The 25,395-nt window shown below is 39.2% G+C and overlaps 1 protein-coding gene across 9 annotated transcripts in view; it reads right to left on the bottom strand.

The window, feature by feature from the left end:
- LOC132397404 (doublecortin domain-containing protein 1-like) overlaps nucleotides 1–25,395 on the bottom strand; it is a 544,514-nt gene that overhangs the window by 402,150 nt on the left and 116,969 nt on the right. For all 9 annotated transcript variants that reach the window (XM_059976139.1, XM_059976134.1, XM_059976131.1 and 6 more), the window contains one exon: nucleotides 12,032–12,198. In XM_059976139.1, the coding sequence (XP_059832122.1) occupies nucleotides 12,032–12,198 (167 nt within the window). The remainder of the gene's footprint in view (nucleotides 1–12,031; nucleotides 12,199–25,395) is intronic.

The following is a 25,395-nucleotide window of genomic DNA, read 5'->3' as shown; positions in this document are numbered from 1 at the left end:
TCCATCTACTTCCACCCTCTGCCTTCTGTGGACAAGCCAATCCTTAATCCATACAGCCAAGTCACCCTGGATCCCATGCCACCTGACTTTCTGAATGAGGCCACCATGAGGATACTTGTCAAACACCTTACTAAAATCCATATGCACCACATCCAATGCTCTACATTCATCAATCTGATATGAACTAATATTAATACACTTGATATAATTAATTAAAGATTAGCTTTATTTGTCACATCGAAACATCAAAACATAGTGAAAGGCGCCATTTGAGTCAATGACCAATGCAGTCCAAGGATGTGCTGAGGGCAGCCCGTATGTATCACCATATTTCTGGTGCCAATCAAGCATGCCCAAAACTTACTAACCCTATACAGGACATCTTTGAAATGTAGGAGGAAATCAGACTACCCAGAGAAATCCCACATCATGAACAGAACATACAGACTCCTTACGGACCGTGATGGGAATTGAACCCCAATTTTCCAATTGATAGTACTGTTAAGCATTACACTGATCACTACACTACCATGCAAACCTGTTAAGCTACTTTCTGGAAATACTGGTTTCTAAATTTAATTCTTTCATTTTTGAACCATTATGTAGAGAAAGCTGTCTAAACTAACTTCCTGGTGTGATTCCCTTTTTCAATGAAGCATTCTCATCTTCATTTAAGTTCGTATTTAGCATTGGGCAAGGCACATCATGAAGGATCCCACCCACCCTGCTCATAGACTATTTGTCCCACTCCCAGCAGGGAGGAGGCTATGTAGCATCCACACCAGGACCACCAGACTCAAAAGCAGTTACTTTCCCCAAGCAGTAAAGCTGATCAATACCTAAACACCATCGCAATTTGCCTATCACTATGATAGATCAATGGCACATGCAATCTCAATGGCTCTCCACACAGCTTTAGACCACCCGGACAACACAAGCACCTATGTCAGGATGCTGTTCATCAACTATAGCTCAGCGTTTAATACCATCATCCCCACAATCCTGATTGAGAAGTTGCAGAACCTGGGCCTCTGTACCTCCCTCTGAAATTAGATCCTCGACTTCCTAACCGGAAGACCACAGTCTGTGAGGTTTGGTGATAACATATCCTCCTCACTGATGATCAACACTGGCGCACCTCAGGAGCGTGTGCTTAGCCCACTGTTCTACTCTCTATATACCCATGACTGTGTGGCTAGGCAGAGCTCAAATACCATCTATAAATTTGCTGAGATACAACCATTGTTGGTAGAATCTCAGGTGATGACGAGACGGCGTACAGGAGTGAGATATGCCAACTAGTGGAATGGTGCCACAGCAACAACCTGGCACTCAATGTCAGTAAGATGAAAGAGCTGATTGTGGACTTCAGGAAGGGTAAGACGAAGGAACACATACCAATCCTCATAGAGGGATCAGAAGTGGAGAGAGTGATTAGCTTCAAGTTCCTGGGTGTCAAGATGTCTGAGGATCTAACTTGGTCCCAACATATTGATGTAGTTATAAAGAAGGAAAGACAGTGGCTATACTTCATTAGGAGTTTGAAGAGATTTGGCATGTCAACAAAAACACTCAAAAACTTCTATAGTTGTACTTATGAGAGCATTCTGACAGGCTGCATCATTGCCTGGTATGGAGGGGCTACTGCACAGGACCAAAAGAAGCTGCAGAAGGTTGTAAATTTACTCAGTTCCATCTTGGGTACTGGCCTACAAAGTACCCAGGACATCTTTAGGGAGTGGTGTCTCAGAAAGGCAGCATCCATTATTAAGGACCTCCAACACCCAGAGCATGCCCTTTTCTCACTGTTACAATCAGGTAGGAGATACAGAAGCCTGAAGGCACACACTTAGCAATTCAGGAACAGCTTCTTCCCCTCTACCATCCGATTCCTAAATGGACTTTGAAGCTTTGGACACTAGCTCATTTTTTTTAATATACAATATCTTTTTTTTAATCTATTCAATATATGTAATTGATTTTTTTTCTCTCTGCTAGATTATGTATTGGATTGAACTGCTACTGCTAAGTTAACAAATTTCACATCACATGCCGGTGATAATAAACCTGATTCTGATTCACCCACTAACCCACTCCTCCACACCCCCAACCACCACTACTTTATCATTTCCTTTCAGAGTCTCCTTATGTGCAGACACTCCCAAGCCTACCATCACTTTATGGACATACATCCTATGTACAATATATAAGTTTTCTTATGTATTTATATTTATTATGTTTTTATTACAATTACTATTGTGTTCTATATCTTTTTGTGTTTTTTATGTGCTGCATCAGATCTGGAGTGACAATTATTTTGTTCTCCTTTACACTTGTGTACACAAAATGACATTAAACAATCTGGAATTCCTCAGTTTTATTAGACAGCTCAAAATGGAGGTAGCTGACAATCAAGCTTTCAAGATCAAGTTTCATTCAGATGGTACACAATCATGTGCTGGAGGGCTCTCCCTAATGAAGTTAGACTGCAACTATGGAATGGTTTTTGGTTTTTGGTTTTCTTGGTTTTTCAATTTTCATGTGACGTCACTTTCCACTGGAATAGAAGATCCATGAATCTTTCTGCATTTCATTCATTTACACATTTTCCTAGATAATGTTATGTCCTTATGTAAGTGTTCTGCTTTAGTTCATTACTGTATATCCTAGATGTGCTGGCCAGCACAAACTCTTGCAAAAATCTGATCATTATCCAACGTAAAAAGAAAGCAGAAAAGCTCATTGAGAGGGAAAATAAGGGTATCTTCATATTTATTTTATTTAAAATTGTATGCTGGTAATCTGATATCTACAAGCTGCCAGTAACCTCCACCTTTGTGTATATGGCAGATTTGTGAATCCAAATAAACATTATTTTTATTAAAGCATAAGGGATCTCAAGTAATAGGTTGGAAAACTGAGGGATGAATTTATGAAGCCAAACTGAAATACACTGAAGGCTAACACTTCCTCCACACTCTCTCTCATGAAATTGAACATACATCAAATCTTTGCAGAACCCATTATTTCTTGACACACATTTAGGCCAAAATGTTTTCAATGAGGTGTATCCAGTGCTGAAGAATAAATAAAGAAGGATCTTTAATCAGATTGGGCATGTTTGGGTGTTAATATTAGTTATTTACGTATTTATTTATTGTTTGTCTTTTTCTGTCTTTGCACAGTTTGTCCTCTTTTGCGCATCATTTGTCAGTCTTTGTGGGTAGTTTTTCATTGGTTCTATGGTATTTCTTTGTTCTACTGTGAATGCCCACAAGAAAATGTGGGCATATCTTCAAAGAAGACCACAACCTTGTTGTGGCTTGGAGGCTTGCATGCCCCAACAACCTGGGGAGCAATGTTGGCTGGAGTCAGAGCCTTGCACTTTGGCTCTTGGTAGGGTCACCCATACCAAACTGGAGCATAGAGGCCAAACTAACAGTGGTTCACCAGTGCTCCAGGTTCAGGGGTTCAGCCCAGGGCTAGCAACCTTGACTGGTAAAGCAAAACTGTTATGGAAACAGCAATAAGTAACCCTTCTACATCCTGGTGGCAAGGAGGAAGATGGAGGACCTTTATTGAATTGAATTGAATTGACTTTATTACTTACATCCTTCCAATACATGAGTAAAAATCCTTACGTTACGTCTCCATCTAAATGTGCAATGTGCAATTTATAGTGATTTGTAATAAATAGTATGTAGAACAGGACAGTCAATTTAACATAGAAGTACAACTGTATCAGTATGAATTAATCAGTCTGATGGCCTGGTGGAAGAAGCTGTCTCGGAGCCTGTTAGTCCTGGCTTTTCCACTGCGGTACTGTTTCCCAGATGGCAGCAGCTGGAGCAGTTTGTGATTGGGGTTACTCGGGTCCCCAATGATCCTTTGGGCCCTTTTTAACACACCTGTCTTTGTAAATATCCTGAATAGTGGGAAGTTCACATCAACAGATACGCTGGGCTGTCTGCACCACTCTCTGCAGAATCCTGTGATTGAGGGAAGTACAGTTTCCATACCAGGCAGCCAGTCAAAATGTTCTCAATTGTGCCCCTATAGAAAGTTCTTCAGATCTGGGGGCCCATACCAAACTTCTTCATCCATCTGAGGTGAAAGAGGCGCTGTTGTGCTTTTTTCATCACATTGTCGGTATGTACAGACCACGTGAGATCCTCAATGATGTGCATGCTGAGGAACTTAAAGCTGTTCACCTTCTCCAAACTAGATCCATTGATATCAATAGGGGTTAGCCCGTCTCCATTTCTCCTGCAGTCCATAACCAGCTCCTTTGTTTCTGCGACATTGAGGGAGAGGTTGTTTTCTTGACACCACTGTGTCAGGGTGATGACTTCTTCTCTGTAGGCTGTCTCATTATTAGTTGGGATTAGGCCAATCAATGTAGCACCATCAGCAAATTTAATTAGCAGATTGGAGCTGTGGTGGTGACACAGTCATGGGTATACAGAGAGTAAAGGAGGGGGCTCAGGACACAGCCCTGAGGGGCAACTGTTCTAAGGAGCAGAGGGACAGAGGTGAGGGAGCCCATTCTTACTACATGCCGGTGATCTGACAGAAAGTCCAGGATCCAGCTACACAAGGCAGGATGAAGGCCGAGGTCTCTGAGCTTCTTGTCGAGCCTGGAAGGAATTACAGTGTTGAGTGCTGAATTGTAGTCCAAGAACAGCATTCTGACATAAGCATCCTTCTTCTCCAGATGTGTAAGGACGGTGTGAAAAGCTGTGGCTATTGTGTCACCTGTCGATCGATTGTATCGGTAGGTGAATTGTAGGGGGTCCAGTGTGGGTGGTAGCAAGCTGCAGATGTAGTCCATGGCCAGCTTCTCAAAGCATTTGCTTATTATTCAGGTGAATGCAACAGGACTCCAGTTGTTCAGAATTGTTACCTTGGTTTAAGCACCAGCACAGGCAGAAAGTAAGTAGACATAGATGCACTTCAATGATAAATTTACTTTGAACTTTGAGAATGCAGGGTATTTGGGAGTAAAACTCATCCATAAGTTAATTTGTTTCTTCACATTGACATGTTTTCTTTCCTTAATAAATTCTGTCATTAATGACGACCTACCAGGTTACTGGAATAGTAAGCATCATAAAATGTGACTTCAACTATCACCATATGAGCTTGAATTCAATTGCAAATACAAGCTATCTCTACTGTCCATTATGCCACTGACAGTTAGGGCAGCAATGAAGGTCCTCCAACTCTGGCAGTGTTCAGAGCTTCCTTTGTCATGTCTGTACCTTGGTTTTCCTTACTGTTAGTCATGTAAGTTCTGGGTAGAGACTCAGGAATACCGTCAAACTCAGATGCAGAAGGATTCTTCATTGCTGTTTCCGTAATTGCTTTGTTTACCAGTCAGGGTTGTTAACACTAAGCTGAACCCCCAAACTTGGAAGACAGGTGGACCACTTAGTCTGGTATCTACCCTTTGACCTGGTTAGCATGGGTGACCCTATCAAGAGCCAAAGCATAAAAACCTGACTACAGCCAGCATAGATATCCAGTTACAGAGATACTTAAGCCTCCACTGTGGTCCTCTTGGAAGAAGATACGAGCTGACATTCATAGAAATTGTTTTAAAAACACAACCATTTCACAAATACAAAACAGAAGCTACAGTACTCTTAGCATATTTATTCACCAACACCTTCAATGAGATAAAATCAACAAGATCATTTTGATTCCCCTTCAGATGTGAATGATCCTCCCATTTCAAGGTCAGAAAATTCATGAGAGATTGCAGAGTAATATAGTTCTCTGCGCGGTTTTTGCATGCAGTAAGATATGATCAACATTAAAATAGAATTTTGGTGTGCAGATTCAGACATCATGCCTAGGGATGGTCTTCCGCTGGAGTCAGTGGAATATGGATTCACTGGAGTGATTGCCAGAAGAAGGCGCCAGTGCACCGGATCGGGAAAAGCTGCAGAGTGTTGTAGATTCACCATGGGCACTAGCCTCCCCAGCATTGAGGAAATCTTCAAACTGCAATGCCACAAGAAGGTGCCATCCATAATTAGGGACCCACACCACCCAGGACATGTTCTATTCTCATTACTGACATCGGAGAGGAGGGACAGGAGCCTGAAGACACACTCAACATTTCAGGAGCAACATATCCCCCTCTATCATCAGATTTCTGAATGGACAATGAACACATGAGCACTACCTCACTACTTGCTCTCTTTTCGCACTATTTATTTGTTTGGTTATATTTCTTATTGTAATATAGTAATATGTTTTTAAGTATTGCATTGTACTGCTGTTGCAAAACAACAAATTTCATGACATACGTCAGTGATAAGAAACCTGATTTTGACAACACACACAAAATGGCCTGCTGTCTCCCACCAGCATTTTGTGGGTGTTGTTTGAATTTTCAGCATCTGCAGATTTCCTCATGTTTAATCGGATTTTGATTCTGATTAGTTCTTATGCTTTTGTACTAATAAAAGGCCAGGAATGTTTGCAGATTCCTCCTGTTGGTGATTCCTTCACTCTCTACTTAACCACAGTTGTTGGTGCACACTGACCTTGGCCATGACTATGAGATCACTGAAGTTTTTGCGACATTCATTAACATCATTGGGACTTGACTCCTGGCAGTGACCTTCGTTGGTACCTTCTCCCACTGCTGTTTGTCTTAAGGGAATTTTGACATTCAATGAGAAGAGCATCTCTCCTCATTGACCTATGCTCCCAGATCTACCTTAAAAAATCAGTCTCAAAGATGAACAGACGAGTTTCCAAAGAGCTCTACCACCAGTGGCGGGAAATGACCTAAGTCGTTGGTGCTCTAATAGCATTATGCTAACCACTATGCTACCATGCAACATCACTGGTTGATGGGAAAGAGTGATTCTCTTCTTGTTGAATGCCAAAATTCCCTTCAGGCAAATGGCAGTGGGGGAAGGTACCAGTCACTACCAGGAATCAAATCCCAATGGTGTTGACGAGTGTCAGAGAAACTTCCATAGTCTCCCAGCCATGGCCGTAAAGCAGGAATTCTCAACCGTTTTTTATACCACTGAGCCTTACCAAGGGATCCATAGACCCCAGGTTGGGAACCCCTGTATGAAGCCATTCCTCTGCATAAAGAGATGTTTTCATTTAGTGCTAGACAGCTTCATCTAATTTCACCTATTCATGAAAGCAGGCCCAGAGTGAGCACTACACATGGAGTTGGTATTGGGTGCTGTCAGTAACCTCAGGCTGAGTTTTAGCATTGGGTCTAACAGTTTGTGCATTGAAATCTCAAGATATCTTTCTTCAATAGGACTTTGTTTCCTGGAGCGCAGGCAAATGAGGGGAGATTTTTTTTAAAGAGAATAGTCTTATTTGTCACATGTACATTGAAGCATACAATAAAATGTGTGGTTTGCACCAATGACAAGGCCTTGCTAGGAGCAGCCCGCAACTGTCACCATGTTCTGGCAACAACATAACATGCCCACAACTTACTAACCCTAACCTGTATGTTTTTGCAACGTGGGAAGAAACTGGAGCACCTGGAGGAAACTCCTATGGTCAAGGAGAGAACATACAAACTCCTTACAGACAGCAGAAGAATTGAACCCAGGTCGCTAACACTGTAGTAGTGTGATGCTAACCGTTATGCTTTTGTGCTGCCTGGCCCTGTTGAAAGAGGTATGCAAAATCATAAAGGGTTAAATGCAAGCAGTCTTTTACCACTGAGGTTGTGTGAGACTAGAAGTAGAAGTCATAAATTAAGGGTGAAAGGCGAAATATTTAAGGGGAAACTGGGAGGAATTTAGTCACTGAGAGGGTGGTGTGAGCGTGGAACAAGCTGCCAGCAGAAGTGCTGGATATAGGTTCAAATGCAAAATTTCAGAGAAGTGTAGATAAATACATGGAAGGGAGGTATATGGAGGGCTATGGAGTGGGATGAGGCAGAATAAAAGCCTGGCATGGACTAGATGGGCTGAAGGGCTTTCTTCTGAGCTGTAGTGCTCTATGATTCCATGATACTAATGTAGCTTCCAAAGATACATTTGTCATAGTCCCTGAGCACTTCACTAATTCAGGTTAAATATATGAACAAAGTCATAAATATTACAGCACATAAAAATATCTAACTTTTTCTTAGCTGATATTATTCTACCGATGAACTGGAATTATTAAGTGTTCCTTCCAAATTCTCTTCTCTTCCTGTAACATCAGTCAGGCTAGTTTAAATTCTACAATTCCTGTGCATCACTCTCTCTCCCTCCCTCCCTCCCTCCCTCTCTCTCTCTCTCTCTCTCTCTCTCTCTCTCTCTCTACACCTTCTTTGCTTTAAACTACTTGTATAATTATATATATATGTATATATGTGTGTGTGTGTCTTATTGTAATTTGCAGTTTTTATAATTATGTATTGTAAAATACTGCTGCCACAAAACAATTTTCATGACAAATGCCAATGATATTAAACCTGGATTCTGTCTAGATTCCCATCTAGAAGTCATTTTTTCATGTGTGTATGTGGCAGATTTTTACCATGTGCAGTCAAGCAAAGTTTAACCAGTGGACAATATTAGATGGACCAGCTTTCTTTAAGAAGTCTTTGGTTATTGACAGCAATTTTCCTCATTTTCTGTTCAGGAATACTGACGGTGATTATATCACCATTCTTCTGTAGCGTAGAATTGAAAAGATATCCCAGAGCAATGCTTAAAATCATTTTAGTTGTGATACTTCATTGACTATATTCACAGGCTTAAAACGTATCATCAGACAGACATCAGGGATTGGAGAATAAGACCAGCAGGGTGGGGAGAGAAGGGGCACACTGCAAATAAAATATTCATTTTAACCTATATTAGATATTAAAGTCAGGCTGCATTGCATCACTGAGAACAGCTTTACAAATAATGGTGATATCCCAACATGGCAAAAGGTAGATTTTATGTGGATGAAGTAGTTTCAATCTTCCTAAACGATACTCAGAAATGATTTAGAAAAACTTACAAATCACTTTTATAAGCTTTACAAAGAATGTTCAAAAAATAGTCTAAATACCAAGAAGCAATTCTGACTAAGCAGCACACCATCTGAATGCAAGTCAAATTTTATTTTTAATTACGATAGATGTTGGCTGCAGTTACACTGGTAATGCACTACAGCGAGAAATATATATATTCTTCCCATAAATGTATGGCATTTTGTATATGTTAGTCTTGACCTGTCTATCTAAATACTCTGCTTTCATATAAGAAAAAAATTGAAATATAATGTTAAATTGACGTATCTCTCCCAGATTTAAAAAAATCATTCAATGATGAAAATTCAGACACTCTATTTTTATCGTGAAATTTGCCAATCATTTTCAAATATTTAATATACCTCAGTCAGCCCAATGCACAGCAAGCACATATATAAATTCTTAAAATTAGAGATTAATAATGTTTATTAGTACATTACATGAATTTTCTGTAAAATCATATATACCATAATGGAAATAAAATGATATTTTAAAATTATCTAGTTGATGTAAATAAATTAATTGAATTATTTAATATAATTGAAATATATTTGATGTATTATCCTGCATGGTTGGATTACACTAGAAAGTTCATCATACTAATGTAAAGAATATTCTCTATTTTGACATCCATATTAAATTTTAATCAGCCAAATGTTATAGAATTTACATGTCCATTTTACATACGTACTGTACACAGTGTTTAAAATGTACTCTGTTGCTGCAAGGAATATGTTGTCACTTTAATAAGACCTGTCCCAGTAAATATAAACTGCACCACATCTTATGTCCAGTGTCATCAAGTTCATGGCTATTGTAAAATAAAAATCACTTTTGAAAATAGCAGAAAATGATTAATTTAGTACAACTGATATACACCTTGTGCAATTAAACTGTCATCTGAAAATAATCAGATTCTTCAAGGAGAACTCTATCTTGAATACTTCATAGCAATTGACACATAAATTCTTAATCGCATCACTCATTTCTCCTCTTTGTATGGTTAACTATGTTGAGCTCAGAGGACAGATGAAGCAGATGCCGCAAAAGAAATCAGGGTTCTGAGATAAGATCGATATTAGAAAAAAAGACTATAATGCACAGACTCAAAGCGTTCGTCATTCCCAATCTTGAACAGTCAAACTGAAACACAGAACATGTGCTGCAGATAATTTGACACACAAAGAAGAAAACCTCAAGTAAATTATCAACAATTGTTGAGCATCATACACTGTATAATTGTGAAAGAGAAAACATGTTTAGAAATAAAACCTGAGAAATGGTGTCATGTATAATTACATTCTGAGACTCTGAAATACTTAAATAAATGCATAATATATAAACACTTTTAAACGGAATTGTATAATAAAAAACTTTCCAGTGCAGTCCCAGATGACATATCAAGCTCTCCGAGCAGTTGGATGGCTTGTGAATGCACAGAACCTGTTGAGTTATACTCCTGCAGAGAAACTGGCATAGTGTAGCACCCAAGGGGCTCTTTACTTGTATCTTTACTGAGGGCCAGGTCTATTCAACAATCAGTAACAGTTGTACGTTTCACAGAGTACTTCTATTAATTCAAAATGCACACATTTTCCCTGCATTCAAGGGGGAGGGGGATGTACATTTCACTATGGTGGAGTTTATATTTGATTACATTTGATGAAATATAGGCAAAATAAAATGCAACATTAAGGAGAAGTGTGGAAGGAATAGACTTTAAATTGGAAGGTGGTTCTGTCTTCTCTTTTTTTTATCTGTTTAGCTATACGAAGGCAATGAATGACAGCTACCCAGCTTGAAGCCTACAGAAAACACTGCCTCCCTCTTTCAGTCACTCTGCTGTGGCTTTTTCACACGTTCCTTCCCCAGCAGTGTTTGTCCCCAAACAGAGGAACGGAGCACAATAGCATTCCAGCTGCAGCATCTCGGCCACCAAAACAACCATGTAATGGGAATGCTAATTAGATGCCACTACCCAGGATGACTGAAAGTGTTAAAAGTTTTTCAAAGCTATTAAACTTATTTTTTCTATGAATAAAGAAGGGCAAAGAAAGACATACAGGCTTATGTCTGCTAGCTTCAAGCATATTAAATGGACACAGGATGGACATGATCAGTTATTAAGTTAATCAGGCCCAAAGTACAAAGTACATTTATTATCAAAGAATGCATATCATATACAACCTTGAGATTTATTTTCTTGCAGGAACACACAGGAAAACAAAGAAATAGAATCCAAGAAAAACCATACATAGCAAAGACCGACAAACATCCAAAGTGCAAAAGAGGACAAATACTTTTTAAAAAAGTAACCAAATAATACGGAAAACATGAACTGCAGAGACCCCAAAAGCAAGTCCACAGGCATTAGAACATAGGTTCATTATAAAATTAATGCAACTGTTCTAATAGCAATTTGCATTGAGAATTTCCACTCCTTTATGTTCCAAATTCTTTACTGATCCATTGCATAAAAGAAATTAAAATCTACAGTTTGATAATTAGGTTTGAGTATATTGCTCTTTGTACTGTTTCATTTTAACATAAATAGCAACTGCTAACTTTTATTCTTTGAAATAGATTTTGCTCACCATATTACTTTGTGTATTATTTCACCGACTGAATCATGGGGTAGAGATTGTGAAGTGGGACTTTAAAAAGACCTGTCCCTCTGCTGCAGTTTAAAAAGAATCCCCTGATAGCTGAGAAGGAAGAGGGTGGTCTGTCATTTCTCGTGAATGAAATATTTGCATTCACAGCAATCCCGAGTGTGTGAATTGCTGTAACATTTCACAGTGTGTCACAGAAAGATTAGGCACATGACATCTTACACTGAAAGACAGATACAATTAGCGTCATTATTGTTGGCTCAGAGATCACAGCGAAAATATTCTGGCCTCCACTGGGTACTGGAACACATGTATTACATGTCACATTTATTTAATGACATAAGTGTCAATCACTGTCTATAATAGTGGTTTTTCATGACTGAAAAGAAGCCTCTTTAAAAGTGCTGCATCTCACCTGCTTTCTGTAATTCCTTGCAGCCTTCAGCTTTTGATTTATAGCCTTTATGATTCCCTGGATGTACGCCTTAGATCCGGACAGAATGAACCCTTCTCCTTTAGAGACCCAGACAGGTCCACGGAGAGGTGTGATGGAATTCTGCAGGCACTTGTCGAGCAATGGAACTGTAGGAAAAAAGAGATCAATCCATTCTGTTGCAGGCACCAACTTGAGCCACAGATCGGAATCTAGACCAACGGTACTCAGCATCTCTTTTTATATATACCCTGAAGAGGCACTGACAAGAGCAAGTCCTAGATTACTAGTGGTCACCATCAAGGGGTATAGATATTTATACATGTGTACTGAGCCCCCAACTGTACAGTCATGAGGTTTCCCAAGTACACCTGAATAGGTCTGAGCTGTGCCTTACTAACTGCACACGGTGTCGTGGTGTGCACTCATTATCTTATCTTTTCATTTATCACAGTTGGGTTGAAGCAAACCTTGCTGAAACAAAACTTTTATTGTTCTGAGACTTGCATTATGTCTCTTTTCTTTATATAAACTGATTTCCATCCTAGAGGAACAGATGTGTGCAAGAATTACAACAGCATTGATGATTCCCAGTACAACGCCAAACAAATCCGACTGACTGTTATAAAGTGCAAACACATCGAACTATATTGTCACTATTCAGAAAGTAACTTCCACAGCTATTTTCATTCAATCCATATTTATGAATATTTTAAAACTCTTAACGAAGTCATGCTTATATATTAAAAAAGGATCATTTTTAGACTACCAATTTAAAAATACTTACATCCTTTACATAAATTACAGTTTAGTATTTAATTAACAGGCAATGGTTTGCCAATTGAAAATATATAAAGTACCAAATAGATTGTAAATAAAAAATAATAAATAAAGAATGAAATAATCAAACAGATAGATAGAAAAATAAATACCTAAATAAATAGGTAGATAGATAAATACATAAATGAATAGATAAATAGACGTGTAGTTTCACAGTTAGATAGAAGGTAGGTAGATAGGTAGATAGATAGATAGATAGGTAGATAGATAGATAGATAAAATATCTAATCAGACTGAACCCATTTTATTTCCCATTACTTTTATATGCAATATACAATTGTTTGTGAATCAGTCAGTGATGATACATAAATATTTTTAAGTTATATCTACGGTTTTGATTCTGCTTTTTTGGGGATCAATGCACCAGCCCTGGTTTACCAACAGCAAGCTTTCAGATCACTGCCTGAGTGCTGATATATGTCACCCTGATCATTCTTACTCAGCCAAAATTAAGCCAACAGCTGCTGTGACTTTTTGTTTATATGTTTGCCGTCACATTTTTGCTCCCTCAGGTGCTGACGAGAAATGGTTAAGCAGTCATTTTTCTTAAATATTGATGCCTATCCGAATTTGTATTTTTTTTATTAACTACTGAATGGAATGACAAGAGCACGATTGCTGTACTTAAAGCAATTTTTCACAGCTGCTTTGCTTTCCTCCGTGATCCCATTAAATTGACAGGCCCAGCCTTCAGGGTTTCTAACATTACAGTTATAGAACACAGTGCTGATTTCATTTTGTTGCTTGGTGCACCTAATGGAATATGGCTTTATCCATGAGAAAAAGAAGACATTACTTAAGGTAATATATTTGTACAACCAGAAAGAACATTCAAATGTCTCTTGCAGCAGCAGTTCAGCACCTGGGTTCCTTAGGTTTCTGAGAATTAGTGGGCTTGCTGTGTGCCAATAAATGCGTAGCGGGCTCAGAATCAAAGTTCAAAGTTCAAACTAAATTTAGCACCAAAATACATATCTAGCATCACAACACTGAGATCCATTTTCCTGCAGGCATTCACAATAAGTACAAGAAACATAGTAGAATCAGTGAAAGACTGCATCCAACAGGACGGACAAACAACCAGGGTGCAAAAGACAACAAACTGTGCAAATACAGAAGAAAAAAATAATAATAGAAAATAAACAAGCAATAAATATCAAGAACATGAGATAAACAGTCCTTGAAAGTGAGTCCATTGGCTGGGCGAACAGTTCAGTGATAGGGCAAGTGAAGTTATCCCCTCTGGTTATTCAATCGAGTAATTCTCTACTTTAGAGAATGTAGCGTGAGTCGTGGCTTTTTTTTTCTCTCCCCCTCCTCAAGTTGTTGAAGCAGTTATGCATTAAATATGCTGGCAGATCTTTTGCCTGGGTAAGTGGAGCAAAATGTATAAATCGTTCATGCCTTGCTGCCTCAGTTCAAGGATTGTCATTGATCATTTGTAACTATATCCACTCCTTGTTCCATGAGTAATGTGTTCATCAGATGTACGGTTAAATTGAGAGTGATGAGGCCGTACGCCTGTAAAAGGGAGATGCCATGTTCCAGGCCGGCCTCAAAACAGCATGGGCTCTAAGGCCGATATTCAAAACCACCACACTCATCATACGCTTGCTGGTTCTGAATGGGCTCAAGAATAGTAAGCACCGGGGTTTTTACAATATTCTTTATCTCTCTTACTTATTCTACCACCCAGATTCCTCATCTCCTAACGACCGTTGGCATATAAGTAGCAAAACAATTTAGAGTCTTAACTGACCTAAATTATAAGGTCATTGTACAGAGCGTGTCAGAATGTAATATAAAAATGCAGTTTAATCCATTCCTGTGCTGAAAGAGCTAATAATACAGTACTTTGGTGTTATATGCTTCAGTGACCTTCTACCGATTTAAAAATGGTGGGGCTAAAGTAATTAAAAATGTACATTTCACATTCCAAATATTATTAATGATGAGGGGTAAGCTAAAATATGTATTTCCTGAAGAGACGAAGTAGACATATTGGAAGTTGTTTGAGGAATGAGGGGCATGTTTAGTTGTTGATTATGTTATGGTGAATTATACTCAGTGACCACTTTATTAGGTGCAGGAGGTACAGGAGGAAGATAATTAAGTGGCCACAGAGTGTATTTCTTTATGTTCATGGTCTTATGCTGCTGTAGCCTATTCATCCACTTTATGGTTCGCTGTGTTGTGCATTCAGAGATGCTCTTCTGCACGCCACTGTTGTAACACGTGGGTATTTGAGTTACTGTCACGCTCCTGTCAGGTTGAACCAGCCTGGCCATTCTCCCCTGAGCTCTCATTTGTCACTCACTGGATATATATATTTTTTTGTTTCTCTCACCATTCAAGGCAGCTTAAATGGTTCGCATGAACTAGATGGGCCTAAGGGCCTGTTTCTGTGCTGTATTTTTCTATAGCTCTACAGCTATTTTCTGTAAACTTTAGGGACTGTTATCTGTGAAAATCCCAGGAGATCAGCATCTTCTGATGCACTCAAGCCACTTCTCTAGCACCAACAATCATTCCACTGTCAAAGTCATTTAGATGACATGTTCTCCTCATTCTGATGTTTGGTCTGAACAACAACTGAATCCTTTGATCATGTCTGCATGCTTTTATGCATTGCTGCCAAATGATTGGCTGATTAGATATTTGTATAAACGTGCAGGTGTACAGGTATACCTAATAAAGTGGTCACTGAGTGTATATTGGTGGGATTTAATCTGTTCATTAACTTTTCAGAGAATGTTTTACAAATTTTAAACTGTGGCTTTAGGTGCTTAGGAGAAAACATTGGCTTGAACCTGCACAATGCTATTACAGCTCAGGATGTCATAGTTCTAAGTTCAATTCTGATGCCACCTGTAAGGAGTCTGTACATCCTCCCAGTGGAATATGTGGGTTTTCTCCAGGTGATCTAGTTTCCTCCTACAGTCAGTCCAAAGATGTACTTGCTGGTAGGTTAATTGGTCATTATACATTGTCCCATGATTAGACTAGGGTTAAATCAGAGGTTGCTGGGCAATGCAGCTTAAAGGGCCAGTTAGAGTCAATTCTGCCCTGTATCTTAATAAATGAAATAAAAAACTTCTTTCTCCAGACAATCTATAGGAACTGGTCTTTGTGCTTCACATGCATGAATGGAACAAGATGCATATACAAATTCCTTCAAAGACTCTTTACCAATCAGGCATGGTCAATCATCACACTTCAACTTAAACCTGAGAGAATGATTATACCAAGCAATGGCGGAGTTTGTAATCTCTGTGCCTGCTTCAGAAAAGAAGTTATCAAAGTCAAAGTAGATTTATTATTGATGTATATATCGCCATACACTACCCTGAGATTCATTTTCTTGCAGACATTTATAGGAAAATAAAGAAATACAACAGAATTTATGAAAAACTACTTCGAAACAATAGCCACAACAATGAATGTGCAAAAGAAGACAAATTGTACCAATGAAAATAAATAAATAATACCAAGAACCTCAGTTGTAAACTCTTGAAAGTGAGTCCGTGTGTCATCTAAACTTTGACAAGTTTCCATAGATATGTGGTGGAGAGTATATTGACCTGTTGCATCACAGCCTGGTATGGAAGTATCAGTTCCCTTGAATGGAAATTCTTACAAAAGGTAGTAGATACGGTCCAGACTATCATGGATAAAGCCCTCCCCATCATTGAGCATAACCACACAGAGCACAGTCGCAGGAAAGCAGCACCCACCATCAAGATACCCCCACCATCCAGGCCATGATCTTTTTGCTGTTGCCATCAAGAAGGTGGTACAGGAGCCTCAAGATCCGCACCTCCAGGTTCAGGAACAGTTATTATTCCTCAACCATCAAGCTATTGAACCAGTGGGTATAACCTTACTCAACTTCACTCACCCCATCACTGAACTGTTCCCACAGCATACAGACTCGCTTTCAAGGACTCCATCTCATGTTCTTGATATTTATTGATTTTTTTTGTATTTGCTCAGTTTGCTGTCCTGTTGGGTAGGGCCTTTCAATGATTCCATTATGATTCTTGGATTTATTGAGTATGCCCACAAGAAAGCAAACCTCACAGTTGTATATGGTGACATATATGTACTTTGACAATAAATCTACTTTAAATTTTGAACTTTTGAATTTTGTAGAATCATTCAGAGTTGAGGTGAATCATTCAGTTGAGTTACCCACTCTGGCTCGGAAGCCTGATGGTTGAAGGATAATAATTGTTCCTGAATCTGCTGGTGTGGGGCTTGAGACTACTGTACATCCTGACCTTGATTATAGTCGAGGTACTATTGATGAACTCAAGATTCAAGATTCAAGATTGTCTAACGTCATTTCCCATGCACAAATGTAAAGGAAAATAAAATAATTGTTACTGAGATTTGATGCAGCACAAAAAAATACAATAAGGTGAAGAATACAGTAATGATAAATAGCACAATAAATATAAATACATAAGATGGTTTATATACATAGGTTGATTATATGCTCATAAAGTGATGCTAGGCTGAGAAGTGTCTGTAAATAAAATGACTCTGACAGGAACTGATAGAGTAGTGGTGGAGGGGGATGTGGGGGGGGTGCGTGCGTTAGTGGATGAAGGTGTTGATCAGTCTTACTGTTTTTGAAGCTGGTGATTCCGGCATGGATGCTAAATAGCCTTCTCCCTGATGGGAGTGGAACAAATAGTCCATGAGGAGGGTGGATAGCATCCTTCATTATATTACTGGTCTTTTTTCAGCAGCCTTCTGCATTATGTGTCCTTGATAGCGGGTGGCAGATGCCAGTGATATGTTGGGCAGTTTTGACTACCCGTTGTAGTGCCTTCCTGTCCACCGCAGTGTGGTTTCCGTACCATGCAGTGATGCAGTGATTATTCCTTGCTTTTCACTGATGAGCTGTTTATCAGAGAAATCCATCTCTAGAAGGCATTAACCCCAAAAATACAGAAAGAACGAAATCTGAGCAGTGGAACAAACACTGCTCAGGTGTGGAACAAGCCCTCCTACTGTTAAACTGGTGTACTTTGAGCTATTTTACACAAATAAAACAAAACCAATCTATATCAATCTTTATTTCTTGGTCTCATTAGTTTGAAATCTCACAATCAGTTGTTAATAACAGGCAAAAGATGACATTTAATTAAGCCAACATTTTCAGAATCAGAATCAGGTTTATTATCACCAGCACATGCTGTGAAATTTGTTAAATTAGGAGCAGCAATATAATGCAATACATGATAATATATAAAGAAAAAAAAGAAATAAATAAATTACTGTAAGAATATATGTGTGTGTATATTAGATTTAAAATAGTGCATAAACAGAAATAATATATTTTAATAAACAGGTGAGGTAGTGGTCACTTGTTCAATGTCCATTTAGGAATCGGAGGGCAGAGAGGAAGAAGCTGTTCCTGAATCACTGAGTGTGTGCCTTCAGGCTTCTGTACCTCCTACCTGATGGTAACAATGAGAAGGGGGCATGCCCTGGGTGACGAAGTCCTTAATAATAGACGTCACATTTCTGAGACACCAATCTTTGAAGGTGACTTGGATACTATGGAAGCTAGTACCCAAGATGAAGCTAACTAGATTTACAACTTTCTGCAGCTTCTTATGGTCTGTGCAGTAGCAACCCACCCCCCCCCCCATACCAGACAGTGATTCAGCCTGTCAGAATGCTCTCCACAGAACATCTACATCTAAGTTTTCAAGGGTTTTAGTTGACAAACTAAATCTCTTCAAAGTCCTAATGAAATATATCTGCTGTCTTGCTTTCTTCATAACTGCATTGATACGTTGAGACACGGTTAGATCCGCAGAGATCTTGACACCCAAGAATTTGAAATTGCTAACTCTGTCCACCTCTGATACCTCTATGAGGATTGGTTAATGTTCCCTCAGCTTACCCTTCCTGAAGTCCACAATCAGCTCTTTCGTCTTATTAACACTGAGTGAAAGGTTGCTTCTGCTATATCACGTTCTCATCTCCATCTGAGATTCTACCAAAAATTCTATCATCAGCAAATTTATAGATGGTATTTGAGCTATTCCTAGCCTCACAGTCATGGGTATGGAGAGAGTAGAGCAGTGGGCTTAGCACACCCCCTGGGGTGTACCAGCATTCATCATCAGCAAGGAGGAGAACTCTAATGTAAAATTTAGTTTGGATTGTTTATATATAAGATCATAGACATAGGAGAAGAATTAGGTCATTCAGCCCATTGAGTTTGCTCCACCATTCCATCATGGCTGCGATATTATTCTTCTCAACCCCATTCTCCTGACTTTTCCCCATAACCCTTGAGCCTCTTACTAATCAATAACCAATCTAACTCTGCTATAAATATACCCAATGAATTGGCCTCCACAGTCATTTGGAGGCCAAGTCAATGTGTTCCACAGACTCACCATCCTCTGGTTAAAGAAATTCCTCCTCATCTCAGTTCTGTCCTTGTATTCTGTGCCCTCTGGTCTTAAACTCTGCCACTACTGAAACATCCTCTCCATGTCCACTCTACCCAGAATCTAGGCCTTTCAATATTTACCAAATTTCTATGCAATTTCCACCCCCCCCCCGTCCTTCTAAACTCCAGAGCCATCAAATGATCTATGTCCTTTAATACACTTGGTTAACAAATTTTTAATCTATCCAGTAATATGGGAGGAACTCAGTCTACATTTCAGGCTGTAACCTTTCAGACATGCTAAAGGGTTTCAACCCAAAATGTCAACTGTTTATTCCTTTCCATAGATGGTGCCTGGCCTTCTGAGTTCCTCCAATATTTTGTGTGCATTACTCAGAACTTACTCTTGTTTGAGATTCTGCAGATGCTGGAAATCCAGAGTAACACACACAAAATGCTGGAGGAACTCGACAGGTCAGGCAGTGTCTATGGAAAATGACAGTGGGGGTTTTGGGCCGATACCCTTCACCAGGACGGGTAAGGAAGGGGGAAGAAACCAGAATAAGAAAGTGAGGCAAGGGAAGGAGCACAAGCTGTAAGATGATAGGTGAAACTAGGTGAGGGGGAAGGTGGGTGGGTGAGGGAGGGCAGATGAAGTAAGAAACTGGTAGGATAGTTGGAAAAGGTAAAGGTGCAGAAGAAGGAACCATCACCCTGGTTATGCCTTCTTTGCATTGTTATTGTCAGAAAGGAGGTACAGGAGCCTAAAGGCACACACTCAATGATTCAGGAACAGCTTCTTCCCCTCTACCATCAGATTTCCAAATGGGCACTGAATCCATGAACATTTCCTCACTTTTTATTTATATTTTTACACTACTTATTTAATTATATATATATATATATATATATATAAAAAAATTACCATAATTCAGTTCTTTTCTCTATTATCATGTATTACCACCACAAAGCTAACAAACTTTATGACATATGCTGGTGATAGTAAATTGGATTCTGATTCAGATTGTCTTCTATGAATTTCCAATGGCCACGCTTTATATGTTAATTATCCATGGACACTTTCAGTACTCTTCAATAAAACAAACCATGCATCATTGTTGTGTATAAGAGATCTAGTTTACCATTGGCCAGTTTAGTACCTTTCTACTGTATATCATCATTTCCTGTGACTTTATCTTGTGAAATATTGAACGAGACAGACTAAGACCAAAAATACGATAGGAGATGTAAGTAACTCATCAGAGACAGTCCTCTGCTCATTGCCAAAGGCAAAAAACAATTCAAGATGCAAGATTGTTTAATGTAATTTCCTATACACTAGGGTAAAGGAGAGCAAAATAATTGTTACTTGGATCTGAAAGCATTCTTCTAGGGTGCATCACAACCTGGTATAGAAGTTGTCCTGTCCAAGACCGGAAGAAGCTGCAGAAGATTGTGAACACGGCCCAGCACATCACACAAACCAATCTTCCATCCTTGGACTCACTTTACACCGCACGCTGTCGGAGCAGTGCTGCCAGGATAATCAAGGGCACGACCCACTCAGCCAACATACTTTTTGTCCCTCTTCCCTCCAGGAGAAGGTTCAGGAGCTTGAAGATTCATACAGCCAGATTTGGGAACAGCTTCTTTCCAACTGTGATAAGACTGCTAAACGGATCCTGACCCGGATCTGAGCCGTACCTTCCAAATATCCGGACCTGTCTCTTGGGATTTTTTTGCACTACCTTACTTTCCCTTTTCTATTTTCCAATTATGATTTATAATTTAAATTTTTATTATATTTACTTCGATTTGTACTTCAGGGAGCGCAAAGCGCAGAATCAAATATCGCTGTGATGATTGTAAGCTCTAGTATCAATTGTTTGGTGACAATAAAGTAAAGTAAAACAAAACACAATAAGATAAAGAACACAATAATAAAAAACACAATGCATAAAGTAGACCAAACGACCATAAGACACTGGAGCAAAATTAGAGCAATCATCCAAACTTAGAGCATTTGCCATTTGACCATGGTGGATCCATTTTTCTCTTAACCCCATTCTCCTGCCTTCTACCTATAATCTTTCACACCCTGACTTATCAAGAATCCATCAACCTCTGTCTGAAATACACTCAATGTCCTGGTCTCCACTGCCACCTGTGGTAACGAATTCCACAGATTCACCACTCTCTGGCTAAAGAAATTCCTCCTCATCTCTGTCCTAAATAGATATCTCTCTATTCTGAGGCTGTGCCTTCTGGACCTAAGCTCCCCACCATAGGAAATATCCTCTCCAGCTATTGAGGCTTTTCAACATTCTATAGGTTTCAATGAGATCACCTCTCATTTGTTTAAATTCCAAGGAGTACAGGCCCAGAGCCATCAAACACTCCTCATACAATAAGCCTTTCAATCCTGGAATCATTTTTGAGAACCTCCTTTGAGCCGTCTCCAATGTCAGCACAGTACTCCATGTGAGGCCTCTCTAGTGCCTTATAAAGCTTTACCATTACATGCTTGTTTTTATATTCTAGCCCTCTTGAAATGAATGCTAACATTGCATTTGCCTTCCTCAGCACCAACACAACCTGCAAGTTTGCTTAAGTACATAGATTCATTTAATGTCCATAAAGTGACATGAAGCACAGGAGTGTCTGTACAACGTATCTGAAAGGAAATGATAAAGTAGTGATGGTTGGTTTGGAGGGGTGGGTTAGTGGGTGGAGGTAGTGATCAGCCTTACTGCTTGAGGAAAGTAACCATTTTTGAGTTTAAGTGGTAAGAAAGAATTAAATTCTATTAAGCAATGCTGTGCTTATACAATTGAGAAACACATTTTCTTGGATTGTATTTTTCAATCCCTGCATTCACCCTCTTGGACACAACTGAATCAGGTTTTAACCCCATTCCTAGTTTATTATGTGTAATGCACTAATAACCATATAACCATATAACAATCACAGCACGGAAACAGGCCATCTCGGCCCTCCTATTCTGTGCTGAACGCTTAATCTCACCTAGTCCCACCTACCCGCACTCAGCCCATAACGCTCCATTCCTTTCCTGTCCATATACCTATCCAATTTTACCTTAAATGACACAACTGAACTGGCCTCTACTACTTCTACAGGAAGCTCATTCCACTCAGCTATCACTCTCTGAGTAAAGAAATACCCCCTCGTGTTTCACTTAAACTTCTGCCCCCTAACTCTCAAATCATGTCCTCTCGTTTGAATCTCCCCTACTCTCAATGGAAACAGCCTATTCACGTCAACTCTATCTATCCCTCTCAAAATTTTAAATACCTCGATCAAATCCCCCCCCAACATTCTACGCTCCAATGAATAGAGACCTAACTTGTTCAACCTTTCTCTGTAACTTAAGTGCTGAAACCCAGGTAACATCCTAGTAAATCGTCTCTGCACTCTCTCTAATTTATTGATATCTTTCCTATAATTCGGTGACCAGAACTGCACACAATATTCTAAATTTGGCCTTACCAATGCCTTGTACAATTTTAACATTACATTCCAACTTCTGTACTCAATGCTTTGATTTATAAAGGCCAGTGTTCCAAAAGCCTTCTTCACCACCCTATCTACATGAGACTCCACCTTCAGGGAACTATGCACTGTTATTCCTAGATCTCTCTGTTCCCCTGCATTCCTCAATGCCCTACCATTTACCCTGTATGTTCTATTTGGATTATTCCTGCCAAAATGTAGAACCTTACACCTCTCAGCATTAAACTCCATCTGCCAACATTCATCCCATTCTTCTAATCGGCATAAATCTCCCTGCGAGCTTTGAAAACCCACCTCATTATCCACAACACCTCCTACCTTAGTATCATCGGCATACTTACTAATCCAATTTACCACCCCATCATCCAGATCATTTATGTATATTACAAACAACATTGGGCCCAAAACGGATTCCTGAGGCACCCCACTAGTCACCGGCCTCCATCCCGATAAACAATTATCCACCACTACACTCTGGCATCTCCCATCTAGTCACTGTTGAATCCATTTTATTACTCCAGTATTAATACCTAACGTCTGAACCTTCTTAACTAACCTTCCATGTGGAACTTTGTCAAAGGCTTTGCTGAAGTCCATAGGGACTACATCCACTGCCTTACCCTCGTCAACATTCCTTGTAACTTCTTCAAAAAATTCAATAAGTTTTGTCAAACAAAATAAAGACTGCTTCATTTAACATGAGTAGATTTTCAAACATCCACATAAATTAACATAAAGGTCATAGAGTCGTAGAATACCATGGCAGAGAAACAAGTTCTTCAGCCCATCTAGTCCATGCTGAAATATTATTCTGCCTGCTCCCATCGACCTACACCCAGACCATAGCCTTCTCATCCATGTACTTATCCAACTGTTCTTAAATTTTGGAATCAAACCCACATCCACCCATCAGCTGGCAGCTCATGCCACACTCTCACCACCCTCTAAGTCAAGGCACGAAAGGAGAACATTAGTTATCATCTGGTACATGGTGAGTGGATCACTTAACAACAAGCTACTAAGGAATTTTAAAAATAAAAGCCTTTGTATGATGCATAAGAGAGGATTTAGAAGATGTAGCTTATAATAATACAAATAAGAACATAAGAAATAGGAGTAGGAGTAGGCCATCTGGCCCATTGAGTCAGCTCCGCTATTGAATAAGATCATGGCTGATCTGGCCATGGACTCATCTCCACCTAGCTGCCTTTTCCCCATTATCTTTAATTCCCCTACTATGCAAAAATCTATCCAACCTTGCCTTCAATATACTTACTGAGGCAGCCTCCACTGCTTCATTGGACAGAGAATTCCACAGATTCACCACTCTCTGGGAAAAGCAAGTTCCTCCTCATCTCCGTCCTAAGCTTACTCTCCCATCTTTCTCCTATACTCCAGGGAATGAAGTCCTAACCTATTCAAACTTTCCCTGTAACTCGGGTAGTATTTCTTCAAGTTTCTTCACAATAAAGGTTATTGTTCGAATTATTTGGAAGACCGATCACATTCCCGTAGGAGTTCTGTGCTTTTCCAAGTGCTATCTTATTCATTTTAAGTAGTTTAATGGGTCAATTAAAATAAAAAGGAATGGCACTGAAATGCAAAAAGTATTTTCTCACTTATGCTATCTGATGTGATTTCTACATTTATATATTAGATTAGTTGACATTCAGTTTGGTTTTTATTTAAACAGTTGTAGAGAAGATTATTTCTGTTTTTATTTCAGTGTTGGGAAAAGCACCTATTTTACCCATTTAATTATCAATTCATTTTATCTCCTGTGTTTTATCTCTTTATGGCTATACCCACTCATGGGGACAGTTTCAGAAGTAAACACCAAGGGGAAAATCCAGAAGCTGGAGTCCCTAAGGCAATATTACATTAAGTTCATCACTGACTGGCAACTCCTGCGACGCTGCTGGTACCAATCTGCTTTGGTCTCTGCTGTTCCTTGGAGCTTATCAGATGCATGAAGAGGGAGAGCTTGCTACATGGACAACAGCTTGCTCTCCATATCATACAACTCAGACTTGAACATCTAGACAGCAAGGAAGCAACATCCATGGTCGACCCTGACTGATGGAGGCTCATTCATTCTGTGTTGCATTCTTGTAATCAATATAAATATATCATTTTGTTTTCTTTTAATTTATAAACAAAAGATAAATTTGAGCAAGAGATTCAATGAAAAGTGTCTGTGTTTCAATAAATGTGATTGATTTCTATATGAAGGATGAGCAAAAGTATATGTTTTTACAGTCATCATCATCAGAAACTTGATTCTGATCATTATCCCAACTCTCTGCTTTCTATTAGTTAACCAATCCTCTATCCATGCTAATACATCACCCCCAACCCTATGCATCTTTATCTTACGGATAAGTCTTTTATATGGCACTTTATTGAATGCCTTCTGGAAATCCAAGTAAATAACGTTCATCTGTTCCCCTCTCATTATATCTTCAAAAAAGTAAGTTTGTCAAACAGGACCTGCCTTTGCTGAATCCATACTGCATCTGTCTGATGGATCCATTTCTTGAAATTTGCTGTTTTGTGG

This window comes from Hypanus sabinus, chromosome 7 (assembly GCF_030144855.1).
Source record: "Hypanus sabinus isolate sHypSab1 chromosome 7, sHypSab1.hap1, whole genome shotgun sequence".
Taxonomy (NCBI): Eukaryota; Metazoa; Chordata; class Chondrichthyes; order Myliobatiformes; family Dasyatidae; genus Hypanus; species Hypanus sabinus.
Note: the sequence above shows the minus strand (reverse complement) of the source record. Positions and strands in the feature narration are given on the sequence as shown.